General features: G+C 40.8%; 1 protein-coding gene across 3 annotated transcripts in view; it reads right to left on the bottom strand.

Moving 5' to 3' along the window:
* SEC23B (SEC23 homolog B, COPII coat complex component) overlaps positions 1-26,353 on the bottom strand; it is a 58,641-nt gene that overhangs the window by 24,494 nt on the left and 7,794 nt on the right. For all 3 annotated transcript variants that reach the window (XM_036244432.1, XM_036244433.1, XM_036244434.1), the window contains 8 exons: positions 18,241-18,327; positions 16,282-16,518; positions 15,547-15,629; positions 14,143-14,287; positions 13,109-13,267; positions 12,655-12,770; positions 8,607-8,730; positions 5,914-5,994 (listed from right to left, as the gene is read on the bottom strand). In XM_036244432.1, coding sequence (XP_036100325.1) covers positions 5,914-5,994; positions 8,607-8,730; positions 12,655-12,770; positions 13,109-13,267; positions 14,143-14,287; positions 15,547-15,629; positions 16,282-16,518; positions 18,241-18,327 — 1,032 coding nt within the window. The remainder of the gene's footprint in view (positions 1-5,913; positions 5,995-8,606; positions 8,731-12,654; positions 12,771-13,108; positions 13,268-14,142; positions 14,288-15,546; positions 15,630-16,281; positions 16,519-18,240; positions 18,328-26,353) is intronic.

The following is a 26,353-nucleotide window of genomic DNA, read 5'->3' as shown; positions in this document are numbered from 1 at the left end:
TATCTCTATATTTACACATACACATATACATGCACATATGGTACATAACACTGAAGTCAAATGATAGAATCAAATCAGGGTTGGGGAAAAGGTAAACAGTAGAAAAGAAAAAGAATTATCTCTGCTAAGCATGAAAGTTTTTATACTTCTTTCATCATTATTAGAATAAGAAATAGTTAAGAATGTTAGCTATTAAATATTAATTTTATATGTATTTTAATTAATTTTTTAGAAAGGAAGGGAGAGGGAGAGATAGAAACACTGATGAAAGAGATACATTGATTGACTGCCTCCTGCATGCCCCTTACTGGGGATCAAGCCTGAAATCAGGACATATGCCCTGACTGGGAATTGAACCAGGATCTCTCAGTCCATGGGGCAATGCTCAATCCACTGAGCCACACTGGCTGGGCTGAAGGCTGCTTTTTACTGAGTAGTTAAATGGCTCCCAGTAATAAATATGAGGCTCACTAAAATGTAAGCATATCACTGTTTTAAGCATGCCATCTGGAGGAAAAGGCTGTGGGTATCAAAGATCTAGGGTACCTAGAATTACCTACTGAGATCACTAGACTCTGAAACATGCATTCTATCATTCTAGAGATAGCAAGTATTACACATTTTAACATATCTCATCAAACTGAGGAATACCATGTTTAGAAAGTAATGTGATTATGCATTAAGAGTGATGATATTTTTCTTTTCCTTGCAAAAAAAATTTTATTAAGTTTTTCTCTCAGCTAAGCTCTGTTAGTTTGTAAAAAGCCAGCAATCCTAGGTTATAGAAAGCTCTGGGGTACTGGTATTTGGAGTTGCTGGTTCAAGGGCAAATTCATTAGATTTGGAACCAGAGAAGCAAGTGTATAAGGGATGATAGAAATTGAACACCTGAGGAGTAAATTTCTGAGTCCCCAGAGATAAGGCCACTTTCTGGGTAACTTCCTGCTGAGGCAAAGAAACTGAGAAGAGCTAATGTTTAGTCAACAGAGATGAGGGTGAAGTTCACGAAGATTAGAACATAGCTAAAAGGCTGTCAAAGAGAAAAATGTATCACATGAGGTTTGAGGTCCTGGGTTGACAGGGGAACCCCAGGGTGTTCAGGTTCACCCTAGTCCTACTGGACCTTTGAAGCCCTGCATGAGCATTTCCAAATATCCCCTCCTCCTCACACAAACCCCCTCCCTGCACGTCCCTCACCTTTGTCTGTGAGATGCCAGGGAGCCCTGGAGCCCCTCAAAGCACTTCCCACCCAGCATAGGTACCCTCTTCCTCCTTTGTTTTGGGCTGTCTTTTCCTCTTTCATCCAATCCCATGTCTCTTTCAGGGGTCTCATAGGATTCAGCAGCATTATTAAATTTTTTCATCTCTTTCCTGTTATTTCTAGAGGTCTGGGGTGGAGTTAAAGGTTTGTGCATATGTTCAATCCACCATCTTTGATACCATTTTGCTTTTAACCTTCTAAAAAATCCTTAAATGTTCTGGTCCCTTGATGGAACGCTCTCTCAACTCCCAACCTGTTGAGCTGCATAACTTTATACCTTTGCTGTCATTTCAGTAGAATCTTAAGTATACATTCAGTCCATCATCTCAAATGGAAGCTTTCTAAAGTGACCCTGGGCTCCAGTGGAAGGAGTGTAGAACAGACTCGAGTTGCATGAGGAGAGACTGGGTTTGTGGCTCTGGAGAGAGAGCTGAAGGGACAGTTGCCAGGATTCCTGGGCTGAGTCCCTCTTCCACACCACAGAGGCCATCTTTCTTGGGTGAAGCACTCCCCTCCTCCATAATATTACCTCTATGTTACTCTCAATCCACCCAAAGTGCATCTGAGTAGAGCTGATGTTAGTCTGGTCTCTAGAAAGCCATGTCAGGAAACTTTATATCTGGCCACAGAACCAGTAATCTCAGGGAAGCAATGGTCAGAGGGGAAAGGGAAGATTCTTAAGTGAAATCAGGTAACAGCTCTAAAGTGGAGAGTGGAGAGAACAAACTGTTTCATCAGTGTTAGCAAAGCAAGACTATGGGATGGATGGATTCACGGGATTCCCTTTTAGCAGCTTTTTCTAAAAGAAGCAGGTAACATCTGCTGAAAGAGCCACACCCAGGAAAAATGGCAAAGTAAAAGAAGCTTGCATGCCTTTCTTGCCTTGCTAACCCATTCTCCTGAATCTCTCTCCACACTTACCAACTCAATTTTTAATATATGGAATTTCTTAAAGTTTCAAATGAGGAGAGCAGGGGTTCAGAGTATGCAACCTCAAAATACACCCCTCATATAATGATTATTTTGAGTTGAAGGCAATTAAAAAAGAGCAGACACAAGAAAAACTCTCTGCCCTCCCCTCTCTACCAGGAAAGGCAGAATGATTTTTAATCACCAAAGACATTAGATGCTTATCAGTCCAGAAAAGGCACCAGAGGAATCTACAAAACAAACCTTGCTGAAATAATCTTACCTTCCATTAGTTTCCCTCTTATCTCTACTTTTCTACAATTTAATACCCTATAAGCTCAAAGTCCCTTTCCTCTGTCTTTCCACTTTTCTACAAATTTACTGTTTTTTGTTAAGAAGCTATAGTCCCAAGTTCTAACCATCCCTTTGAAAGTTGCTCGTCACTGAGTATATAGGTGTGATGTGTATATGTGTGGTACACATGTAAATAAACTTCTGCTTGTCTTTCTCTTGTTAATCTGTCTTTTGTCAGTCTAATTTTCAGAGCCCAAGTCAATGAAGCTAAGACAGGTAAAGAAAAAAACTTTTTTCTTCCCCTACAGCTCCGAGGCCCAGGTAGCCACAAACCCTGCAAAGCTCCAAAGGTACATTTTCTGAATAATACACAAATTCCTTACATAAGCATTTACCCTGCCTTTATCAGAGGAACTATAAAGACAGAATTAGGAAATTACCATTTTATAATCGCCAATGAAATACACTGATTCATGTAAGGATAATCACTGGACACTAAAACCATTAGGTGAAAGGCAAACAAGATTTTCTTGCCAATGGCAAAGGGAAATGTGCCCTTACAATAGAATGACGTGGGACAGTCATCACCTTCACCACACGATGTAACACAGCTTCACTAACACAGGATAACAGGACTGAAGCGCCTCCTGATGAAACACAGCATGAAGTATACAGATCACTCACCAAGTATGCTGGACAGAAAGGTTCAGCCTGAATCTAAGCACCCTTTCAAACCTAACTTCCACTTTAAAGAAAACAGAGAGAAAAGAAACATCTCAAACACCACCACGAAGAAACAATCAGACATACAGAGTATATGAGATGCTCTATTATAGAAAACACTGGGCATTGTCTCTTCAAGAAATCAACAAAACAAAACCAAGTAAAAACAAAAGCCACACATAAATTAAACAATAGAAAGACTATTCTAGATTGAAAATGACTAAGGATAATAATACCAAATGGTTAGAGGGCATTTGAGGGGATATTAGGGAAAAAATATGGACTAGATATTAGGAAATTATTTTAAGTTTGATAATAATGTGGTACTGCACATCCTTATTTTTAGAAGATGCATACTGAAGCACTGAAAGACGAAGTGTCATGATGTCTGTCTGCAACTTGTTTTCAAAGGTTCTGAAAAAACAGATCATAAAGCAAATATGGCAAGTAGGTGATAACCAGATGGATAAAGCACACGTGGCTAATCATGATGACAGAGCAATTATGAGAGAAAGTTAACAATTATTGATTCTAAATGGTGGGTACACAGGAATTCATTATACTTTTCCTTAAACTTCTCTGCATGTTTAAAAATTGTATTTTTCTCTTTTTTTGCATCCTCTATTCCCCATCCAAAAATTTCACGGCTAATGCCTATTGGATCCTAGATCAGTTAAACAGCTTGTACTAATTCATAAAATTATCTTCTTAAACTACTTCAGGAAGTCTTCATCAGGCAGATTTCAAGGTTATCAAAAGTATTTTAACTATGCAGCCTCATAAAGCCCCGCCAGGCAATAGGGGTACAAGTCCTTCAATACACTGGGGTAAAGTGACTTATGAGATGGGCTTTGGTGCAGCAACCTGCCTCACCCAGGATATTACACAAATGTTCCTTCAAATTGCTTGCCTCTGTCAAGCTCAACAAAAACTTTATCTAAGCACTTACTAAGTGAATGTTCGTTGCTGATGAAGAAAATAATAAAATCTAGAGTGGGCTTCCATTGTGCCAGGCACTGTTATAAGTGCTTTACCTGAAATAAATCATTTAATCCTTCTAAGAGTATAAAGAATGGTACTAATATTATCTCCATTTCCCAGATAAAGACGTGGACCCCCAGACTGATTAAGTTCCTTGTCCAGGCCACAGAGCTAGCAGTCAAAAACCTGTGCACTGAATCCACATCTGGCTCTACCGTCCACCCTTTTTTTGAAGAGGACAATGAGGGAAAGACATGGTTGTGATAACTCCAGCCCAGTGCCAGCCTGAACAGGCCTCATCACAATAAATGGTTTGTCTCTTGGCAACTGAAGTATAATCAGAGGAAGCAGGCCATCAGCAAAGCCATCTCACCCTCTAGTGGTCACTTTGTTTGTATATATATTTGTTGATATATGTATGTATATATATGTGTATGTGTGTGTGTGTATACATTAGAAACTTTTACTCAAAGAACATAGATGTCTGCTTATACAACAGTGTTCACTGCACAACCAACTCAAAATGATACGTGAGAACTGAGACAAAGGTATCATCTCTAAGGGCAACAAGCACATGGATTTATTGCTGAATGCTTACCTTGTGCTGAATACACTGCTTTGTGATTCGTTGGCACAGAGACCCAAGCATGGATAGCGGGGTTAGGGGGACCTAGACTCTAGCTCCTCCATATCAGTTTTAACCCTGAGCATGATACTTAACCTCTCTGCCCTGGTCAGTGTGACTCAGTGGTTGAAGCGTTGGCCCACACACTGAAGGGTCATCGGTTCGATTCCCAGTCAAAGGCACGTACCTAGGTTCGATCCCGGCCCATCGGGAAGCATGCAGGGCTTCCATGTCTCTCTCACATTGATGTCTCTCTTTCTTTCTCTCCCATTCCTTCCTTCCCTTCCACTCTCTAAAAATCAAAGGAGAGCCCTGGCTGGTTTGGCTCAGTGCTTAGAGCATTGGCCTGCGGACCAAAGAGTCCCGGGTTCGATTCCGGCCAAGGGCACATACCTCGGTTGCAGTTAGTCTCCAGCCCTGGTTGGGGTCATGTGGGTGGCAACCAATCGATATGTCTCTTTCATATCGATGTTTCTCTCTCTCCCTCCCACTCTGTGTGAAGATAAATGTAAAAATATCCTCGGTGAAGATTAAAAAAATTAAAATTAAAAAATTAAAATAAAAAAAGAAAATATCCTCAGGTGAGGATTAACAACAACAACAAAAAAAGATACTTAATCTCTCTCGGCCTCAGTTTCCTCCTCTCTGACCCTTTAGACAGATGGACAGATGAAAATAAAACCACCTCTCAGGCCCTGACCTGTTTGGCTCAGCGGTTAGGGTGTTGGTCTGCGGACTGGATAGTCCCGGGTTCAGTTCCTGTTAAGGGCATGTACCTGGGTTGCAGTTTGTCCCTGACCCCAGTTGGGATCGTGTGGGTGGCAACCAATTGATGCGACTCTCTCACATCGATGTTTCTCTCTCTCTCTCTCTCTCTCTCTCTCTCTCTCTCTCTCTCCCTCCCTCCCTCCCTCCCACTCTATCTGAAGATAAATGCAAAAATGTACTTGGGTGAGGGAAAAAAAAACTACCTCTCAGAGTTGTGATCATCATTAGCCCTTCTCCCATCACCAGACTCATCCAAACAGGTAACACAATGCAAGGTCATCAGGCTCTGACATTTCTAATGGGCTAATCCCAGGGTACGGGAGGTGAGGGTGATGGAGAAAGTTTTCCTTACATTTTCTGACACACATGGTCCTTTCACATTCAGAGATACACAAGGACCAACAGCTCCCGCAATCTTCAGTTCCCGGGAGGTCTAAAACAGAATTAAATAAGAGTATAGTTATAAACCAGAGAACCAACCCGCTCTCATAAAGGCCACAACTAAAGCTTAGAGGAAAAATACAGCAGCATTATCATTACACCAAGAGAAAATCCCACATGGATTATGGTACACAAATGCTCTTACAAACTTTTCCAGGGACAATGTGATCTGATTAAGACTTTAGTAAAAATCCTCCCTTAGAAACTTCATTATCTTTGTTCCACAGTGGATGCAGAATTTTCAACTTTCTCAATTTTTAAATCATTGTATACATAGAAGGTAACAATTCTACTAACAATACTACATTTTTTTCTAATTCCACGTACAAAGACATAATTACTTACAACTTCTAATCAGTGAATATACTGCTTTGTGTTGCTTTAAAAATAAGTAATTCAGGCACTCTCCCTCTTAGGAACATGCCCACACCTTTCTTTCCTCTCAGGTATGCACCTCCTAAACTCTTAGGGTCTGCACTAGACTTGCAACCAAGGGAGCAATGGGCAGCAATAGCTTGTCTTGGGCCAACCTCCTGAACCTCTCTCCAAGGTCCTTTTCTCTGACTTTCCAGTGAGCCAAAGCAACCCTGTCTGGGCTCATTTCTTTCCTATAACACTTCTAAAGAGTCAAAGCAATCCTGTGTATTGCTTCTTCTATCCTAAGCCCATCTTTGTTTCACTGTCCCCAGCTGTCATAAACACTCTCATCAAACAATAAGTGTTGGCGAGGGTGTGGAGAAAAGGGGACTCTAGTACACTGCTGGTGGAAATGCAGACTGGTGCAACCACTATGGAAAACACTATGGTGTTACCTCAAAAAATTAAAAATTGAACTGCCATTTGACCCAGTGATCCCACTTCTAGGAAAATACCCTAAAAAGCCTGAAACACCAATCAGAAAGACTATATGTACCCCCATGTTCATAGCAGCACTATTTACAATAGCTAAGATCCGGAAACAGCCCAAATGCCCATCAGTAGATGAATGGATAGAAAAGCTGTGGGCCCTGGCCTGTTTGGCTCAGCGGTTAGAGCGTCGGCCTGCGGTCCGGAGAGACCCGGGTTTGGTTCCCGCTAAGGGCATGTACCTTGGTTGCAGTTTGTCCCCGGCCCTGGTTGGTCGTGCGGGTGGCAGCCACTCGATGTGTCCCTTTCACATCGATGTTTCCCTCTCTCTCTCTTCCTCTCTCTCTCTCTCCCTCCCACTCTGTCTGTACAAAAATGGAAAAATGTCCTCGGGTGAGGATAAAAAAAAAAAAAAAGAAAAGCTGTGGTACACATACACGATGGAGTACTACTATGCAGCTGTTACAAAGAAAGATCTCTTATCCTTTGAGATGACATGGAGGAACCTGGAGAGTATTATCCTAAGCAAATCAAGCCAAGCAGAGAAAGACAAATATCACATGATCTCACTTATTTGTGGAATATAATGAACATAACAGTCTGAGGAACAGGGTAGTCCCAGAGAAGTGGAAGTGGGGTACAGACTGACAATCCCCAGAAGAGGGAGGGGGGAGATAAACCACAGAACTTATATGCATGTATGCATGAACAATGGACATGGACAACAAACGGGACAGGGCAGGGAGGGTGGGGGAGGGGTGTATCAGTGGGGAAAAAAGGAGAAACATCTGTAACAAAAATAAATTAAATAAAAATAAATAAATAAAAGAAGGCTACAGAAAATAAAATAATTAAAAAAATACTCTCAAAACCAGTATAAAAAAAAAGAAAAGAAAAACTTAATTCATGAACTCCAACACAATGACAAGGCCAACAAACACAGTTAAGACTTTTTAAATGGAATTCATTTCAGCAAAGTCCACTCCTCTTCATCTTAAAAACAAGCCCAGCCGGTGTGGCTCACTCCATGCATCAAGAGGTCGCTGGTTCGATTCCTGGTCAGGGCCGATTCCCAGTGGGGGGCATGCAGGAGGTAGCCAGTCAATGCTCTCTCTCATCGATGTTTCTATCTCTCCTTTCTTCTCTCTCTAAACTCAATAAAGAAAAATTAAAAAAAAAAAACCAAAACAACAAAAAAAACCACCCCCAAACATTTGAGAATGTTGTTTGAAGTTTAACCAAGATGACTTAACTCTCAAAGTACTAATTCCAATCATATGTTCTAATAGCCCCTTTTGTTTTCTCAACGACTTATAATCAAGAACATCATGCTCTATCAGTCCGTACATGGTAAAACAAAATCCAAACTCACAATCTGCACTGTTTTAGAGCACTCTAGGTATACTTCAGGCTGGCACTAAACATAAACCAAGGTTCTGTGCATGCAGTGACCCATACCAACAGCTGGGAGAATGCTCCACACAGTGTGGCTGCCTCTGTGCTCAACCCACCACCCCTTCTAAGGCCTGCTATCCTACAGCAGAGCACAGTACAGCCTATAGGGGAGCCAGACAACTCTTTGTTTAGAACATTAATAAATATATAGGCCATCCTCAAGAATCAAAGATTTAGAATGAATACATGTTGTTGGGAACCTTTTAATTTACCTGTATCTGGCAGGCTGAGGCTTTCACAAGTCTGACTACTAAATAAAGAAGAACACTATTCTTCCACTCAAGTTTAAACAATTTATTGTACCTTTACTTCTAAAGTAGCACCAAATGCCATTCGGAAATCTCCATTAAAATCTTTACTAAAAATTCTTTGGAATGTCTGCTTGAAGAGAGATGTGTTGAAAGAATCTCCCATCACCATGTAGCCTCTGGAAAAGAAAAAAAGTGAATATTTAGGATGGTTGAAAACCATTCAGATGCTCCCTCAGTATTTACAAACAATAATTTAAAGATTAAGGGAAAAAAGGAAACCATGTCCATAAAAGTGCTACTAACTTAAATGGAAACAGAAAATTCAATTTGTACTTAGGAAAGACACTATTTTTAAAATATTAAAAACAGAATACTTTTGAACAGTTCTGTATCTCGATCACTGTGGCAGTTACACAAATCTACAGAGACAACAAAATTCTCATACAACTACACACACACACAAACATGTATAAAAACTGGTAAAATCCAAGCAAGGTCTATGATAGAGCAAACTGTATTGTGCCAGTGTCAATACCCTAGTTTTGACAGTGTACTCTGTATTTACATATGATACCACTGGGAGTAGATAGACCAGCAGTATAAACAGATTTCTATGTACTATTTTTACAATTTGTGAATCTGCAATTATTTCAAAATAAAAAGTAAACAAACAAACGAACAAAACCCCCAAAACCTCCAATCAATAAACCCACAGGTGCAGGTTTAATAGGTCATCTACTGAGAAAACATCTCCAACTCTTCTCATACTTCTTTGGTATGGAAAATACACAGGCCTATGGGAAATCCTTTTCAGTTTAATTTATTGCCACAAAACAGTGAACCTCTGGCTTTACATGAATTACTTTTTCTGGCTTATAAATATCTATATTCATCTTTTTTTTTTTTTTTTATCCTCACCCAAGAACATTTTTGCATTTATCTTCAGATAGAGGAGGAGGAAGAGAGAGAAACATCGACGTGAGAGAGACACATTGAGTGGCTGCCACCAACACAACCCCAACAGGGGCCAGGGACAAACTGCAACCAAGGTATGTGCCCTTAGCGGGAAACAAACCTGGGACTCTCTGGTCCGCAGGCCAACACTCTAACCACTTAGCAACACCGGCCAGGGCTATAGTCATCTCTTTTTGAAGTTAGAGAAAAATATTGTTCAGAATTTCAGTATTTCGCCCTGGCTGGTGTGGTTCAGTTGGATGAACATCCTCTCGTACACCTAGAGGGTACTGTTCAAATGGCTGTCAGGACACATGGGAGTTGCGTGCTTGATCCCCAGTAGGGGGCATGCAAGAGGCAGCCAATGGATGTTTCTCTCTCTTTCTCCACCCTCCTCCTTCCTTACTCTCTAAAATCAATAAAAACATATTAGGAAAAAAAAGTCATTTCATGTATTTGGGCACACAAGCACAGCAAATTCATTAAACAGGATCTCAGAATTGGGAAGAACACAAGATAATCTGGTCTAGCTATTTCAGTGTCAAGCTCCTCCACTGATAGTGATTGCTATTTGGCCTCAAATATATACCCTTCCCACCTTCCTTATCATGGGATCCTTGGATTCCTGGAATAAAGACTATTTCCCTGACTGCTTGGCATATGGCTGTGTGACTCAGCTGTGCCTATTGGAAGTGGCCCTTGTGATTTAAGGAGAAGGGGGTGTTCTGACAGGAAGGGATGTGTACTTATTCAACCCTTCCTCCTTCCTGCTGCTATAGACATGGCTAGAACCTAGCAGCACATTGAGGTGGTGGAGCAACACAGGAGCCTCAGCTCCTGATAATGATGAAATTAATATTCCTGCGCTGCTGCCTACCTCCAATGAGAGAGAAAAAAATCTGTTTGGGGTTTCCGTCACAATCACACAAACCTAACACTGACTCACACCTGCCCTCTACCAAAACAGCTGCCAAATTATCATCCAGATTAGACATCTCCAGTACGGGAGATGCAGTCCATTCCAAGCTCAGAGAGTGCTGACTGCTAAGAAAGGTTTTCCTTTATACCGTAAAATTCTGTTTTCTAGCAGCTTCCAGCACTGACTCTAGTTCTTCCCTATGGTCACATACAGATCTGATTCCATCTCCACAGAACAGGCCTGCAATTATTGAATAGTTCTCACACCCCATATGTCTTTAGCCATCTTTTCTAGCTCCTTCAATCATTCTCCATATAACATAGTTTCAGGCTGTCTCCATCACTCTTACTGCTCCCTTTTGAACATCTCCAGTTCATCTATATGTCACTTTGAATAAAAATGGTCAGAAAGGGAAATGACACAATGGAAATAAGGAGTGACAAGCATCAAGGAAATCAAGACTATGATCTTCTTTGAAGATAAGCAACTCCTATAACACAGTATAGGATCACCTTGTCTTTGCTGGAAGTCATCCCAAACTGTTGGCTTGTTTTAGGTTAGTTATCTACGAAAACCTCTACTTTTTTTTTTTTTTTAAATATCACTGCTAACACACCTCCCTGATTCTATATTTGTGCAAAAGATGATGTGACCTAAATACTAAAGTCATTCAGGAGTCAAAGACCTAACTGAAAATCTGATGGAAATGATGGTTCCACTCCACAGAAAAAATATACATACACATAAACTTTGGTGTACAAACTCAGGAATGTTCACAAGTACACTAAAGCTTTTGTGTGGCTGCTCCATGAACTCCTGGAGGGCACTGTAGAAGTTCACCTGATACAGCTAGTGTCACCTAACACATCTGCTGCTTTCCAAGACAGCTTCAAGTAACTTGGTTCTATCTTCCTCCCTCCTCTCTTTACTCGGTGAGGACTAGCAGCAACACAGGCCCACACAAAGCCCTATACCAGTGCTTCTCAAACTATTGTGTGCATATAAATCACCTGGGATCATATTCAAATGCAGGTTTTGAGTCAACAGATCTAGGGTAAGGTTCAAGATGCTGTGTTCCTAATAAGCTTTCAGGTGGGCTGATGCTACTTGTGCTCAGTTACACTTTGAGTAGTAAGGGTCCACACCAGTGGTTCTCAAATTCTGCTCCTCAGTAGAATCACTAAAAGTGCTCATGCCCAGGCCACACCCACGTTAACTAATTCAGAATCTCTGGGAAGACCCAAAGCAAAAGTAGTTTTTCAAGTTCTTCAGGTTATTCTAATGTGATTCCCCAGCTTCAGAACAGTGCTGTACATCAGTGGTTCGCTCACTTTCATGTGCACCAGAATCCCTAGTTAAAACCAATTGTCAGGTTGCACTTCCACAGTTCCTGATTCAGGTCTGGAGTGAGGCCTGAAGACATACATTTCTAAGCAGTCTCCAGGAGCCCTGAAGGTTGCTGGCCAGACACCACTGCACTTTGAAAATCATGGCTCTACACTGTGATCTGTGTGCACGTTATGGACTTAGGCTCTAATTCAGCAGCACACCCTGTGATGCACCCTCTAGGTTTAGCGTGTGCTCAGTGCTACTCATGAGGAAAGGTCACTAAAGCCAGGTGAAGGGTCTCTTAATTGTTCCAGCATTCAGACCCAATTTTCCCCCTTCTCACAAAGAAGTACCTTGCTGAAGGCCACATACACTGTACTTACTTTCTTTCCTGCTCTGGTATCTGTAACAACTTTAAGAAAGAAATGAACGCTCAGCTGGTATGGCTCAGTGGATTGAGTGTCAGTCCCATAGACTGAGAGGTCCCAGTTCGATTCCTGGTCAGGGCACATGCCCAGGTTGCAGGCTCAATCCCCAGTAGGGGATGTGCAGGAGGCAGCAGATGGATGTTTCTCAGTTACATTGATATTTCTCTTTCTCTCAAAAATAATAATAAAAATCAAAATCAATGAAAACATTCAAAGAAAAAAAAAATAAATGAAATTAATCTGATAATGATTAGTTAGAATGATTTATTCGTAGTGAACCCTTGAGACCTCCTATTCACCACTGTCTCGTCCTCCAAGAGGCCCACACACCTTCTAAGCCACTGAAGCCACAGCCTGGAGCTATCTGAACACTTATGTAAGACAGCCATCCCCTTTCCTATCCTTCCATCACACATCTCTTTTCTTAAAATAAACACCCTCACACTTCCAAGTGTTTGCTGTCAACATACCCAGTAAGATTTGCACAGCATTTCATCTCCAAAAGTCCAGTTTGATCAAGGGCACAAGCATAAATATCAATGCAGTGGCCATTTGTAGCAGTTCGATTAGCAAGCATTTCATAGTGCTGTGAAAAGAAGTAAACCATCTTTATGAAACAGTAACATTATTCACTAGGTATGCCTCATTATACCAAAGAGATATAATCAAAACAGGAATATGAAGATTTTTTTTAAATAATTAAAATGGAGTTTCAATCTCAAAATACTTTTGGCAGTTTTAAGGCCACCCACTCTAAGTTCTCAGAATTAGGGTAGTAATTTAACAGCAGCCAAAATCTTCTCAGCAAGAGCAACTTGCTGACCACAAAGCATGCCTCAACAAAATAGCTATCACTCCAGAGGAACCCAAACCCAACACTGGGTTACCACAACTTGATTACAGCCTGTATCCAGGAGCACCTACCTTGGTTGCTTTCTTCATAAAACGTGCATTATCTTTCTCAATATCATGCCAAGAACGAATAGGAACCTTTAATTCATCTCCAACCACCATTCCAGGACCTTGGGTCGGGGGACCCCCTGTAAACACCATAATCCTGGCTCCTGTATTTGGAAAAGTGCCCTAAAACAATAAATGGCAACATTGTAAAAGCAGGCAACTCCACCCCAAGTATGTTTCTGCTTCCCTAAAAAAATACTACAAAGATGAATTCTCATCAGCTATACTGAATACTAATATTACAGAATAACACAGATGACAATGCAGAGAAGCAGCCTTCTCTCTTCCAACCTGAAGGTTTTGTACACTTTTATTAATTACTGTTAGCACTTCCCATTGCCCTAATTACTTTGTGTTTCTCATGAGAACTTGATCTTTTTTTAAAAATAATTTTTCTTGCCCTGGCCGATTTGGCTCAGCAGTTAGAGCATCAATCTGCGGACCAGAGAGTACTGGGTTCGGTTTCTGCTAAGGGCACGTACCTCGGTAGCATTTTGTCCCCTGCCCCAGTTGGGATCATGTGTGGGTGACGACCAGTCGATGTGTCTCTCTCACAATGATGTTTCTCTCTCTCTCTTCCCCACTCTCTCCCTCCTGCTCTATCTAAAGATAAATGCAAAAATGTCCTCAGGTGAGGATAAAATATAAATAAATAAATAAATAAATAAATAAATAAATAAATAAATAAATAAATAAAATAATTTTTCTTTATTGATTTTAGACAATAGGAAAGGAGAGGAAGAGAGAGAGATAGACATTGATGAAAGAGAACTTCAATCGGCTGCCTCCTGCATGCCCCTCACTGGGGATCGGGCCTACAACCTGGACATGAGCCCTGACTGGGAATGAACCGGCGGGCGACCTCTTAGTGCATGGGTCGATGATCAACCACTGAGCCACACTGGCCGGGCGCAACTGATTTTCAAATAGGGCCAATAAACACAACTTCTGATACCAAGTATGCATGGTTTGAGGGGTCCCAGTAAAGTCTCAGTTACCTCCAACAAGCCAACAGCAATAGACAAAGCAACACCAGTGGATCGCAAAGGTCTCTTCCCCTGAGTTACAGGCCAAGGGTCCCTCTGCAGCTCCCCAAGAAGGTCAGTGAGGTTCATGTCAATCTTGTAAACAGGCTGCAGAAACCTGTGCAATTTTGAATAGACACATCAATTCTGGTTTACAAAAGTACTCTGGTCTTCAGCCCTAAGTAACACATAGTTACGGCTCTTCAAAATAAATTTTCAGAATAGAAAAACATGCAATTTTCTTTCTTCAAAGGTATCTCTAACTACAAAAACAAAACAACTCGAAGCAATTTTATTCAAAAATACATCTTAGCCCTGGCCAATTTTGCTCAGTTGGTAGAGCACCAGTCTGCCAAGGGCATATGCCTGGATGGCAGGTTCAATCCCCGCCTTGGTTGGGTTCCTGAAGGAAGCAACCAATCGATGTATCTATCTCACATTGATGTTTCCCCCACTCTCTTTCCCTCCCTCCTTCCCTCTCTCATATATCTAGCAATTTATATATGTAGCATGGAAAAGAATAAATTTAAATAGGAACAAATCATAACGTTCATTATGTGGATAACCTTCATCATTCTAAAGATTCATAATTTGTGTTTCTCTTAAGCCTTGGGAGTAATAGAGAGAAACAATGGTTTCTTTTTTTGTTCTTTCTTTTTTAATTTTTCCCCCTTTATTGATTTTAGAGAGAAAGGAAGGGAGAGAGAGAGAAACATTGATGAGAGAAAACATCAACTGGCCACCTCCTGCATGCTCCCCACTGGGGATTTGGCCCACAACCAGGGCATATGCCCTGACTGGCGACCTCTTGGTGCATGGTTCGACGCTCAACCACTGAGCCACACTGGCTGGGGAACACTGGTTTCTTAACAGGGTACAAGACTGTTCCCAGCAGGTCAGGCAATGCATTTTATCATGTTTGCTGAATATTAATCCAGGCCAGGGCAGCCCCAGACACTCAAGGGGCCGAGTGAACTATGTGCCTTGTTTCAGGTTTGAGGACACCCAACAGAAACCTTTTCAATTTTCCCAGTTTTACTTCAGAATCAAAAAGGACAACAGCCATATGTTTAAGAGGAGGGGCATGACTGAACCCATGGTCTGGAAAACCTTTGAGATGATAGAACATTAGCAGGAAAAACATTCAAACAAACCCGCCCCACATGTATGTGAACACATATATAATTCAGTTATACTTAATACATAAGTTCTGTTGCTAAATACATTACTAAACATTAAATACTGGTTAGGCTTAATAATTTATTTTTTTCTCTAAAAATAAGAAACTACAAATTCTAATGTTTTTCTTTACTCACTTGAGTGGATTTCCCTGTATACTAACTACTGTATGTGCAAAACTCTATGTCAGTACCTCACCTGCTTGAAACAAAAGGGTGCTCCTGTGGTTGAGGTCTTGCTTGTTGCATGGGCATGGCAGGCTTGGTCAGGCCAAGCATATCCTAAAAAAGAACCAAAAAGACTCATTTCCTCTAATACTGAAAGGAAAGGACTACTTAATTTTTTTTAAATACCCTTGCTTCTGCTTGTATACGATTTAAAGCACAGGCCTGGCTGGTTTGGCTCAGAGGTTGGAGCGTTGGCCCACAGACCAAAGAGTCATGGGCTCAGTCCGGTCAAGGGCACATACCTCGGTTGCAGTTCAGTCCCCAGCCCTGATTGGGGTCATTAGGGAGGCAGCCAATCGATGTGTCTCTCTCACATCAATGTTTCTCTCCTACCCTCCTCCCACCCCCACACCACTCCTCACTCTATTTAAAAATAAATGGAAAAATACCCTTAGGCGAGAATTATAAAAAACAAAAAACAGCCCTGGTCAGTTTGGCTCAGCGGTTAGAGCATCGGCCTGCGGTCCGGAGAGACCTGGGTTCAGTTCCCGCTAAGGGCACGTACTTTGGTTGCAGTTTGTCCCCGGCCCTGGTTGGTCGTGCGGGTGGCAGCCACTCGATGTGTCCCTTCACGTCGATGCTTCTCTCTCTCTCTCCCTTCCTCTCTCTCCCTCCCACTCTATCTGTACAAAAATGGAAAAATATCCTCGGGTGATAAAAAAAACAAACAAACAAACAAAAAAAAAAACAAATTTAAAGCACAAACCTGTATCTGCTTTGCAGTTAAATCCTTGGTCCCTCGAAAGACATAACTTTTGGAGATTCCTTCACAACTCAATTCGTGAACCTGCACCATCCTCCCAAATGTGATCAAACCCACCAGAGCATCTGGAGGAAGAAGACTCAGGGACATTTGTAGAGATTCTTTGAGTGCTTGAAGGTCTTCTTCTTCTAGGCATGTGTCAACCACATAGAGAAAGACTAGAGGAGTCTGTGGACCTCGCTTTATGCAGAGAAAAACAACATTATAATCAATCTAGAGATAGACATATCCAGCTCTTTTAAGTCAAATCAGGTATGCAAATAAAAAGTCTTCATCTACAGTTACTGTCAGGGGACAAGAACAGCTAAAACAAATGACATTTAATGTAAGGTTCTATTAAAATAAAGTCAAAGAAAAAACTATTTGTATCTAACAATTTATTCCATGTTTTTGAAAGCCTTCTAAGTGTCATCAGACACTGTTCCAGATCCTGGGATACATCAGTGAACCAAAACAACAAAGACCTCTGCCAACCTCAAAGAACTAACTTTCTGGAATGGAGAAGGGAAAGGGAACTGCAAATGCCAGAAGTGGAGGTAGGGGGCAGGTTCGAGTATTAAATGGTAGGTCAGGGCAGGCTCATTAAAAAAGTAACATTTGAGTAAAAACCTGGAGGACCACAAGAGTGTGCCTAAAGAAAAGCTAGAGCAAAGCCCACAGGCACAAGTGCTCCTGGCATGCTTGTTCTTGGCATGCTTGTTCCTGGCATGCTGGAGGCAAGTCAAGGAGGCCCATCTTGCTGAATAAGGACACAGGCAAAATCTGAGGTCAGAGTGGTAACACAGAGCTGGCTCACAAAGGGCTCTAAAAACTGTATGTTACTCGGGGTGAAAATGAAGCCATTTTTAGCACTGGAAGTTTCTGAATACAGAAATAACATGATATGTTTAAAAAAAATTTTTTTTTCCTTTATTTTAGAGAGAGAGGGAGAAACAGACAGAAACATCGATGAGAGAGAACATCAACTGGCCATCTTCTGCATGCCCCCCACTGGGGATCAGGCCCACAACCTGGGCATGTGCCCTGACTGGGAATCGAACTGGAGACCTCTTGGTGTATGGGTCAACACTCAACCACTGAGCCACACTGGCCGGAAACATGGTATGTTTTTAGAGTTCCTCTGGCTGCTGGGTTAATAAAAATTTAAGTGGACAAGCGTAAAACAAGAAAGAATAGTTGGGACTATGCCAGTAATTCAAGTGAAAGGTGGTGAATGGCCCAGGATAGGAGCAGTGGGAAGAAAGAAGTAGACAAATTCTGGATAAATTTTGAATACAGAAGCAATGGCATTTCCTAATGAATTAGATATGGGATGAGAGAGAGAGAGAGAGAGAGAGAAAGAGAAGGATGAATTTAAGGTTTTTAAGCTGAACAACTAGAAGGTGGAGTACCATCAACTGAAATGGAGAAGGCTGTGAAAGGAACTGAATTTAATCAGTGCTGCCTTGACCTGGCCGGTTTGGCTCAGCGATTAGAGCGTTGGCCTGCGGTATGGAGAGACCCAGGTTCGGTTCCCGCTAAGGGCACGTACTTCGGTTGCAGTTTGTCCCCGGCCCTGGTTGGTCGTGCGGGTGGGAGCCACTCGATGTGTCCCTTTCACGTCGATGTTTCTCTCTCTCTCTCTCTCTTCCTCTCTCTCCCTCCCACTCTATCTGTACAAAAAATGGAAAAATTTCCTCAGGTGAGGATAAAAAAAAATAATAATAAATAAAAAAATCAGTGCTGCCTTTTTTATAGCCTTCTCCCAAGACCTGAAAACAATGCCAGAAAGTGCACACACACCATAACCTAATGTTTAGGATCTTGCTGCTCTTACCGCTTTAACTCCATATGGAAGACAAAGCCTTTCAAGAGAATCTCGGTATTTAACACTACTCATTAAATGTGTGACAAACAAGTTACCTGTATCACATACTCAATTGTAGAAAACTGGGGCATTAATTCAGCAGGCTGATTCACCTCAGATATGCCTGTATAAGCTGGAGGAAACTGAAAAGAAAACAAAGCCATGTTTTATTAAGGCTGAAATATTTGTACATTTTACCTTTTATTTTTCACTTCCAAAAATAGTTGATTACAATATATTAATTCTGAAAACACAAAATAAACGTGTTCCTAAAATACAAATATCATAATTTAAAATCTATAACCATTCCTTATATTTATATCACACTATAACATTTTTTAATGCAGTTTTAGGTTACACTGTAGTTTCTGAATGATTAAAAAACAAACTATTAAAAACCATTTCTTGGAGATGAAAAATGGCGGCGGAGTGAACGGAAGCTACACAGACCTTCTCCCAGAACCAAACTGGAATTACAACTATAACACAGACAAATTGATGGGAAAAAGCAGCTTGCAAGGACCATATAACGAGGGACCATGACTCCATCCCGGTAGCCTTGCGAAGGCGCGAGATGGGGGCTGGGAGCCCATGGTCCACAGCTCGGCAGCAGCCTTAGCTGGAAGCGGCACCCTCTGGTTACACTCCCTGGCGGCTCCACAGCGCAGAGCCGGACAGAGGCTAAAACAGCCACAGCCACACACCTTGGGCTCCGGCAGAGGGAGGGCAGACTGGACTGGAACTGTGTCGGGACACTCGGGATTTGGAGGGCACTCAGAGCTTTTGCTGAGTGCAGCTACACAGGACAGTGGGCATATTGCTCCTTCCCAGGGCTCTGAGGAGAGGCAGCAGCCCCTCCCTCGGAGATCCAACCCCACCCTGTGGGCCATTGAAGTGCTAATTGAGGCTCACTAACAACCAGCATCTGCCCCACCCTCCGGAAATCCCCTTGTGCTGAGCACATGAGGGAGCTTATCAATCAACTGACAACCCAAAACTCATCAAGTAACTTCGACTGCTAGCCTCCCGGCAAAAAGCTAGAGGATAACAGTACCTTTCCTGGGCTGGCAACTTTAACCAGGAAAGTAAGACTTGACAGTGGTGTTTAACGTGGGTCCTCCCTCGCTCATCTAAATACTGGAGAGGGAGCCACAAACAGCAGAACACCAACACCCACAGGGAAAACTTGACAGGCTCCAAAGCCCACAGTGATAGCCAAAATGGTGAAACACAGAAACAGAAGCCAAATGAAAGAGCAAGAGACCTCCACTGAACATGAGATCAATGTGGAGCAATTAGGCATGTTAACAGAGCTAGAATTCAGAGTCATGATCTTGAGAAGCTGAACAGCATGAGTAAGGACATAGAGACACTGAAAATAAGCCAAGTGGAAATTAAAAATCATCAGGAAGAGCCCTGGCCAGTTTGGCTCAGCGGTTAGAGCGTCGGCCTGCGGTCCGAAGAGACCCGGGTTCGGTTCCCGCTAAGGGCACGTACCTCGGTTGCAGTTTGTCCCCGGCCCTGGTCGGTCGTGCGGGTGGCAACCACTCGATGTGTCCCTTTCACGTCGATGCTTCTCTCTCTCTCCCTTCCTCTCTCTCCCTCCCACTCTATCTGTACAAAAAATGGAAAAATATCCTCGGGTGAGGATAAAAAAAAAAAAAAAAAAATCATCAAGAAGAGATCAAAAATGACATATCAGAAATGAAAAACACTTTGGAAGGTTTAAAAAGCAGAGTAGAGGAAGTTGAGGACCGGATCAGTGAATTAGAAGAAAGGGTAGAAAAAAATCAACCAATCAGAAAAACAAAAGGAAAAAACTATTAAAAAACAGAAAGACAACTTAAGAGAACTGTGGGACAAATGGAAACATAATAATATTCGCATCATAGGAGTCCCCGAAGAAGAAGAAAATGAGCAAGGGTTAGAGAATATATTCAAAAAAATAGTGACAGAAAACTTCCCTAATTTGGTGAAGGAAGAAGGCATTCAACTTCAATAAGCACAGAGAGTCCCAAGTAAGAAGAACCCAAACAGGCCCACACCAAGACACATAGTAATTAAAATGCCACAAATTAAAGACAAAGAGAGAATCCTAAAAGCAGCAAGAGATAAGCAACAGGTTACCTACAAAGGGAACCCCATAAGGCTCTCAGCTGAATTCTCACAAGAAACACTACAGGCCAGAAGGTAATGGCATGAAGTAATCAAAGTCATGAAAAACAAGAATCTGAATCCAAGACTACTCTACCCAGCAAGGCTATCATTCAAAATAGAAGATCAAATAAAGAGCTTCCCAGACAAAAAAAAGGCTAAGGGAATACATTAGCACCAAACCAGCACTGCAAGAAATGTTAAAAGGACTGCTGCAATTAGCAGTAGAAATGGGAAGAAAAATAGAACCACACAAAACAAAAATGGCAATAAATAAGTACATATCAATAATCACCTTAAACGTAAATGGATTGAATGCTCCCATAAAAAGACAGAGTAGCTGACTGGATAAGAAAGCATGACTCATCTATATGTTGGTTACAAGAGACCCACCTCACAACAAAAGACTCACATAGGTTGAAAGTGAAGGGATGGAAAAAAATTTTCCAAGCAAATGGAAAGAAAAAAAAAAGCTGGGGTAGCAATTCTCATATCTGATAAAATAGATTTCAAAATGAAGGCCATAACTAGAGACAAAGAAGGTCACTACATAATATTGAAAGGATCTATTCAACAGGAAGATATAACCTTGATAAACATATATGCACCCAATACAGGAGCACCAAAATATATTAAAAATCTTCTGGAGGACTTCCAAGGAGAAATCTACAACAATACAATCATAGCAGGGGACTTCAACACCACGTTGACAGCACTGGATAGATCCTCTAGGCAAAAAATTAGCAAGGAAACAGAGACTCTAAATGAAGCACTAGACCAAATGGATTTAATAGATATCTACAGAGAATTATCCCCAAAACTACAGAATACACATTCTTCTCAAGTGCACATGGGACATTCTCAAAGATAAACCACATGATAGGACACAAACTAAATCTCTACAAGTTCAAGAAGATTGAAATCATATCAAGCATCTTCTCAGATCACAATGGCATGAAACTAGAAATCAATTGCAACAATAACATGCAAAGACATTTCAACACATGGAGGATAAAGAGCATGTTATTAAACAATGAATGGGTCACCGAGGAGATCAAGGAAGATATTAAAAACTTCCTGGAAACAAATGAAAATGAATACACAACAACACAAAATCTATGGGATGCAGTGAAAGCAGTTCTGAGAGGGAAGTTCATAGCACTACAGGCCTACCTCAAAAAAAAAAGAAAAATTTCTAATAGACTGTCTAACCTCACAACCTAAAGAATTAGAAAGCAAACAAAAAGAAAACCCCAGCCCTGTCTAGTTTGGCTCAGCGGTTAGAGCGTCGGCCTGCGGTCCGGAGAGACCTGTGTTCGGTTCCCGCTAAGGGCACGTACTTCGGTTGCAGTTTGTCCTCGGCCCTGGTTGGTCGTGCGGGTGGCAGCCACTCGATGTGTCCCTTCACGTCAATGTTTCTCTCTCTCTCTCTCCCTTCCCCTCTCTCCCTCCCACTCTATCTGTACAAAAAATGGAAAAATATCCTCGGGTGAGGATTAAAAAAAAAGAAAACCCCAGAGCAAGTAGAAGGAAGGAAATAGTAAAGATCAGAGCAGAAATAAATGACATAGAGACCAAAAAAACAATTCAAAGGATCAATGAAACAAAGAGCTGGTTTTTCGAAAAGATAAACAAGATTGATGGACCCTTAGCTAGACTCACCAAGAAACAAAGAGAGACAACCCAAATACACAAAATCAGAAATGAAAGAGGAGAAGTAACAGCCAACACCACGGAAATACAAAAGATTATTAACAACTACTATGAACAACTATATGGCAACAAATTCGACAATCTAAGCGAAATAGACACATTTCTAGAAACACACAGTCTCCCAAAACTAGACCCGGAAGAGATAGAAAACTTGAACAGACCAATAACAACTAAGGAAATTGAAGAGGTAATCAAGACTCTCCCAGCAAACAAAAGCCCAGGCCCAGATGGCTTCACCGGGGAGTTTTACCGAACATTCAAAAAAGAACTAACACCCATTCTCCTCAAACTATTTCAAAAAATTCAAGAAGAAGGAAGACTTCCAAACACGTTCTATGAGGCCAGCATAATTATAATTCCAAAACCAGAAAAAGACACTACAAAGAAAGAAAACTACAGGCCAATATCCCTGATGAACATAGACGCCAAAATCCTGAACAAAATATTAGCAAATCGGATCCAGAAATACATCAAAAAAATTATTTACCATGACCAAGTGGGATTCATTCCAGGGATGCAAGGCTGGTACAATATTCGCAAATCAATAAACGTGATACACCACATAAATAAAATGAAGAATAAAAACCACATGATCATATCAATAGATGCTGAAAAAGCATTCCACAAAATCCAGCATCCATTTCTGATAAAAACGCTCAGCAATGTAGGAATAGAGGGATCCTATATAGACATAATAAAGGCCACATATGAAAGACCTACAGCCAACATCATACTCAATGGACAGAAACCAAAAACATTTCCATTAAGAACAGGAACAAGCCCTGGCCGGTTTGGTTCAGCGGTTAGAGCGTCGGCCTGTGGTCCTGAGAGACCCAGGTTCGGTTCCCGCTAAGGGCGCGTACCTCGGTTGCAGTTTGTCCCCGGCCCTGGTCGGTTGTGCGGGTGGCAGCCACTCGATGTGTCCCTTTCACGTCGATGTCTCTCTCTCTCTGTTCCTTTCTCTCCCTCCCACTCTACCTGAACAAAAAATGGAAAAATGTCCTCCGGTGAGGAAAAAAAAAAGGAACAGGAACAAGACAGGGATGTCCACTTTCGCCACTCTTATTTAACATTGTACTGGAAGTCTTAGCCATAGCAATCAGACATGAAGAAAAAATAAAAGGGATCCAAATTGGAAAGGAGGAAGTGAAATTGTCATTATTTGCAGATGACATGATATTATACATAGAAAACCCCAAAGACTCCATTAAAAATCTACTAGACTTAATAAATGAATTTGGCAAAGTAGCAGTATACAAAATTAACGTCAAGAAATCGACGGCATTCTTGTACACCAATGATGAACTCACAGAAAGAGAAACTGAAAAAACAATCCCATTTACCATCACGCCAAAAAAATTAAGATACCTAGGAATAAACTTAACCAAAGAAGTAAAGGACCTATTTGCAGAAAACTACAGGTCATTGAAAAAAGAAATAGAGGAAGATATAAAAAAGTGGAAGCACATACCCTGTTCATGGATTGGAAGAATTAACATCATTAAAATGTCCATACTACCCAAAGCAATCTATAGATTCAATGCAATCCCCATCACAATACCAACGACATATTTCATAGAACTAGAACAAATATTTCAAAAGTTCATATGGAACCAAAGAAGACCCCGAATAGCCACAGCAATCTTGAAAAAGAAGAACAAAGTAGGTGGGATCACAATACCAGATATCAGGTTATACTACAAAGCGACTGTAAACAAAACAGCCTGGTACTGGCACAAGAACAGGCATATAGACCAGTGGAACAGAACTGAAAACCCAGAAATGGACCCAAGGCAATACGCTCAATATTTGACAAAGGTGGCAAGAGCATACAGTGGAGTAAAGACAGCCTCATTAACAAATGGTGTTGGGAAAATGGGACAGCTACATGCAAAAAAATGAAACTAGACCATCAACTTACACCATACACAAAAATAAACTCAAAATGGATAAAAGACTTAAATGTGACCCGTGAATCCATAAAAATTCTAGAAGAAAATGTAGGCAACAAAATTTCGGACATAATACGGAGCAGAATTTTCACTGATATATCACCTAAGGCAACAGAAACAAAGGAGAAAATGAACACACGGGACTACATCAAACTCAAAAGCTTCTGCACAGCAAAAGAAACAATCATCAAAATGGAAAGGCAACCCACTGTATGGGAGAACATCATTGCCAATGATGTATCAGATAAGGGGTTAATTTCCAATATATATAGAGTGCTCATACAACTCCACAAAAGGAAGACAAAAAATCCAATTAAAAAATGGGCAGAGGAGCTGAATAGACACCTCTCCAAACAGGACATACAAATGGCCAAAAGACATATGAAGAAATGCTCAACATCACTAATCATCAGAGAGATGCAAATTAAAACAACAATGAGGTATCACCTCACACCTGTCAGAATGGCCGCCATCAACAAATCATCAAACAACAAGTGTTGGCGAGGATGTGGAGAAAAGGGGACTCTAATATACTGCTGGTAGGAATGCAGACTGGTGCAGCCGCTGTGGAAAACAATATGGTGTTACCTCAAAAAATTAAAAATTGAACTTCCATTTGACCCAGTGATCCCACTTCTAGGAATATACCCTAAGAAGCCTGAAACACCAATCAGAAAGAATATATGTACCCCCATGTTCATAGCAGCACTATTTACAATAGCTAAGATCTGGAAACAGCCCAAGTGTCCATCAGTAGACAAATGGGTAAAGAAGTTGTGGTATATATACACAATGGAGTACTATGCAGCGGTAAGAAAGAAAGATCTCTTATCCTTTGAGACGACATGGAGGGACCTGGAAAGTATTCTAAGCGAAAGAAGCCAAGCAGAAAAAGACAAATACCACATGATCTCACTTATATACGGAATATAATGAACATAACAGTCTGAGGAATACAGTAGACCCAGAAACATGGAAATAGGGCACAGACTGACATCCCTCAGAAGAGGGGGTGGGGGGGATGGGAAGAGATAAACCACAGAACTTATATGCATGTATGCATGACCAATGGACATGGACAACTAAGCCGGGGATGGGGCGGGGTGGGGGGGTGCCAATGGGGTGAAAAAAGTAAAATATCTGTAACAAAAAAATAAATAAAAAATTTATAAAACAAACAAACAAACCAAAAAAAAACCATTTCTTAAGCATTGTCCTGCAAACTAAAGGCAGAGATTTTAGCTGTCTCATCAACAGCCTATGTGGGAGACCAAAGCTTTCATTTGGGTTTATTATTTCAGTTGTTAATCAATAAAGTAATGCATGTTCACTGTAAAAAAAAACTGGCAAGTACAGGAAAATGTTAGAAAACAGAAAGAAAAACCTCATAATTCTATCACCTTGAGGTAGTGACTGTCAACATCATGGCATTTTCTTTCAGACTTACACACAGCCTAGGTTGCCCTATATATATAATTTTGTGACCTTTTTGTGAACATGTCACAAGCATTTTCTTTTGTTTTTTATAACTCCCTCCTAACATTTTAAATCCTTAGTTTACAGGTTGAATTTTTCTCCCAAATTTTTATTATAGGAAAGTACATATACATTTCACCATATTAATCTTTTTTCAGTGTACAGTTCAGTGATGTTAAATACATTTATCATTTTCTGCAACTCTTTTCATCTTGAAAAACTAAGATCTGGAATCTATTAAACAGTAACTCTCTATTATCGCCTCCCCCTATACCCTAGAAACTGCAGTTCTAATTCCTGACTATAAATATGACTACTCCAAGCAGCTCATCAATGTGGAATAATACAGTATTTGTCTTTTTTGTAAATAGCTTATTTAATTTAGCATAACATCCTCAAGATTCATCCAAGTGGTGGTACATGTCAGAAATTCCACTTTAAGGCTAAATATTCCATTGTATGTGTTATACTACATTTTGTTTATCCATTCATTTGTCAATGGACACTTGGGTTTCTTCTATGCTTTAGCTATTGTGAATAATGCTGCTATGAACACATGGATGTACAAGTATTTCTTTAAGACTTTGCTTTCAATTCATCTGGGTATATATCCAGAAGTGGAAATGCTGCGTCATTTGGTAAGCATCACTAATAAATATCTTTTCATATCTTTGGAGAAATATCTATTCAAGTTCTTTACCCATTTTTGAATTGGGTTGACGGTTTTTTGTTCTTGTGTATTAGGAGTTCTTTATATATTCTGGATATTAATGCCTTTTTAGATAATTATTTGCAAGTATTTTCACCCATTCTGTGGGTCTCCTTTTTAGTCTGTTGACAATGTCTTTTGATATTCTCGAATTTTCACAATAAA

This window comes from Molossus molossus, unplaced genomic scaffold, assembly GCF_014108415.1.
Source record: "Molossus molossus isolate mMolMol1 unplaced genomic scaffold, mMolMol1.p scaffold_m16_p_6, whole genome shotgun sequence".
Lineage (NCBI taxonomy): Eukaryota > Metazoa > Chordata > Mammalia > Chiroptera > Molossidae > Molossus > Molossus molossus.
The sequence above is the reverse complement of the archived record's forward strand: the minus strand, read 5'-3'. Positions and strand labels throughout refer to the sequence as shown.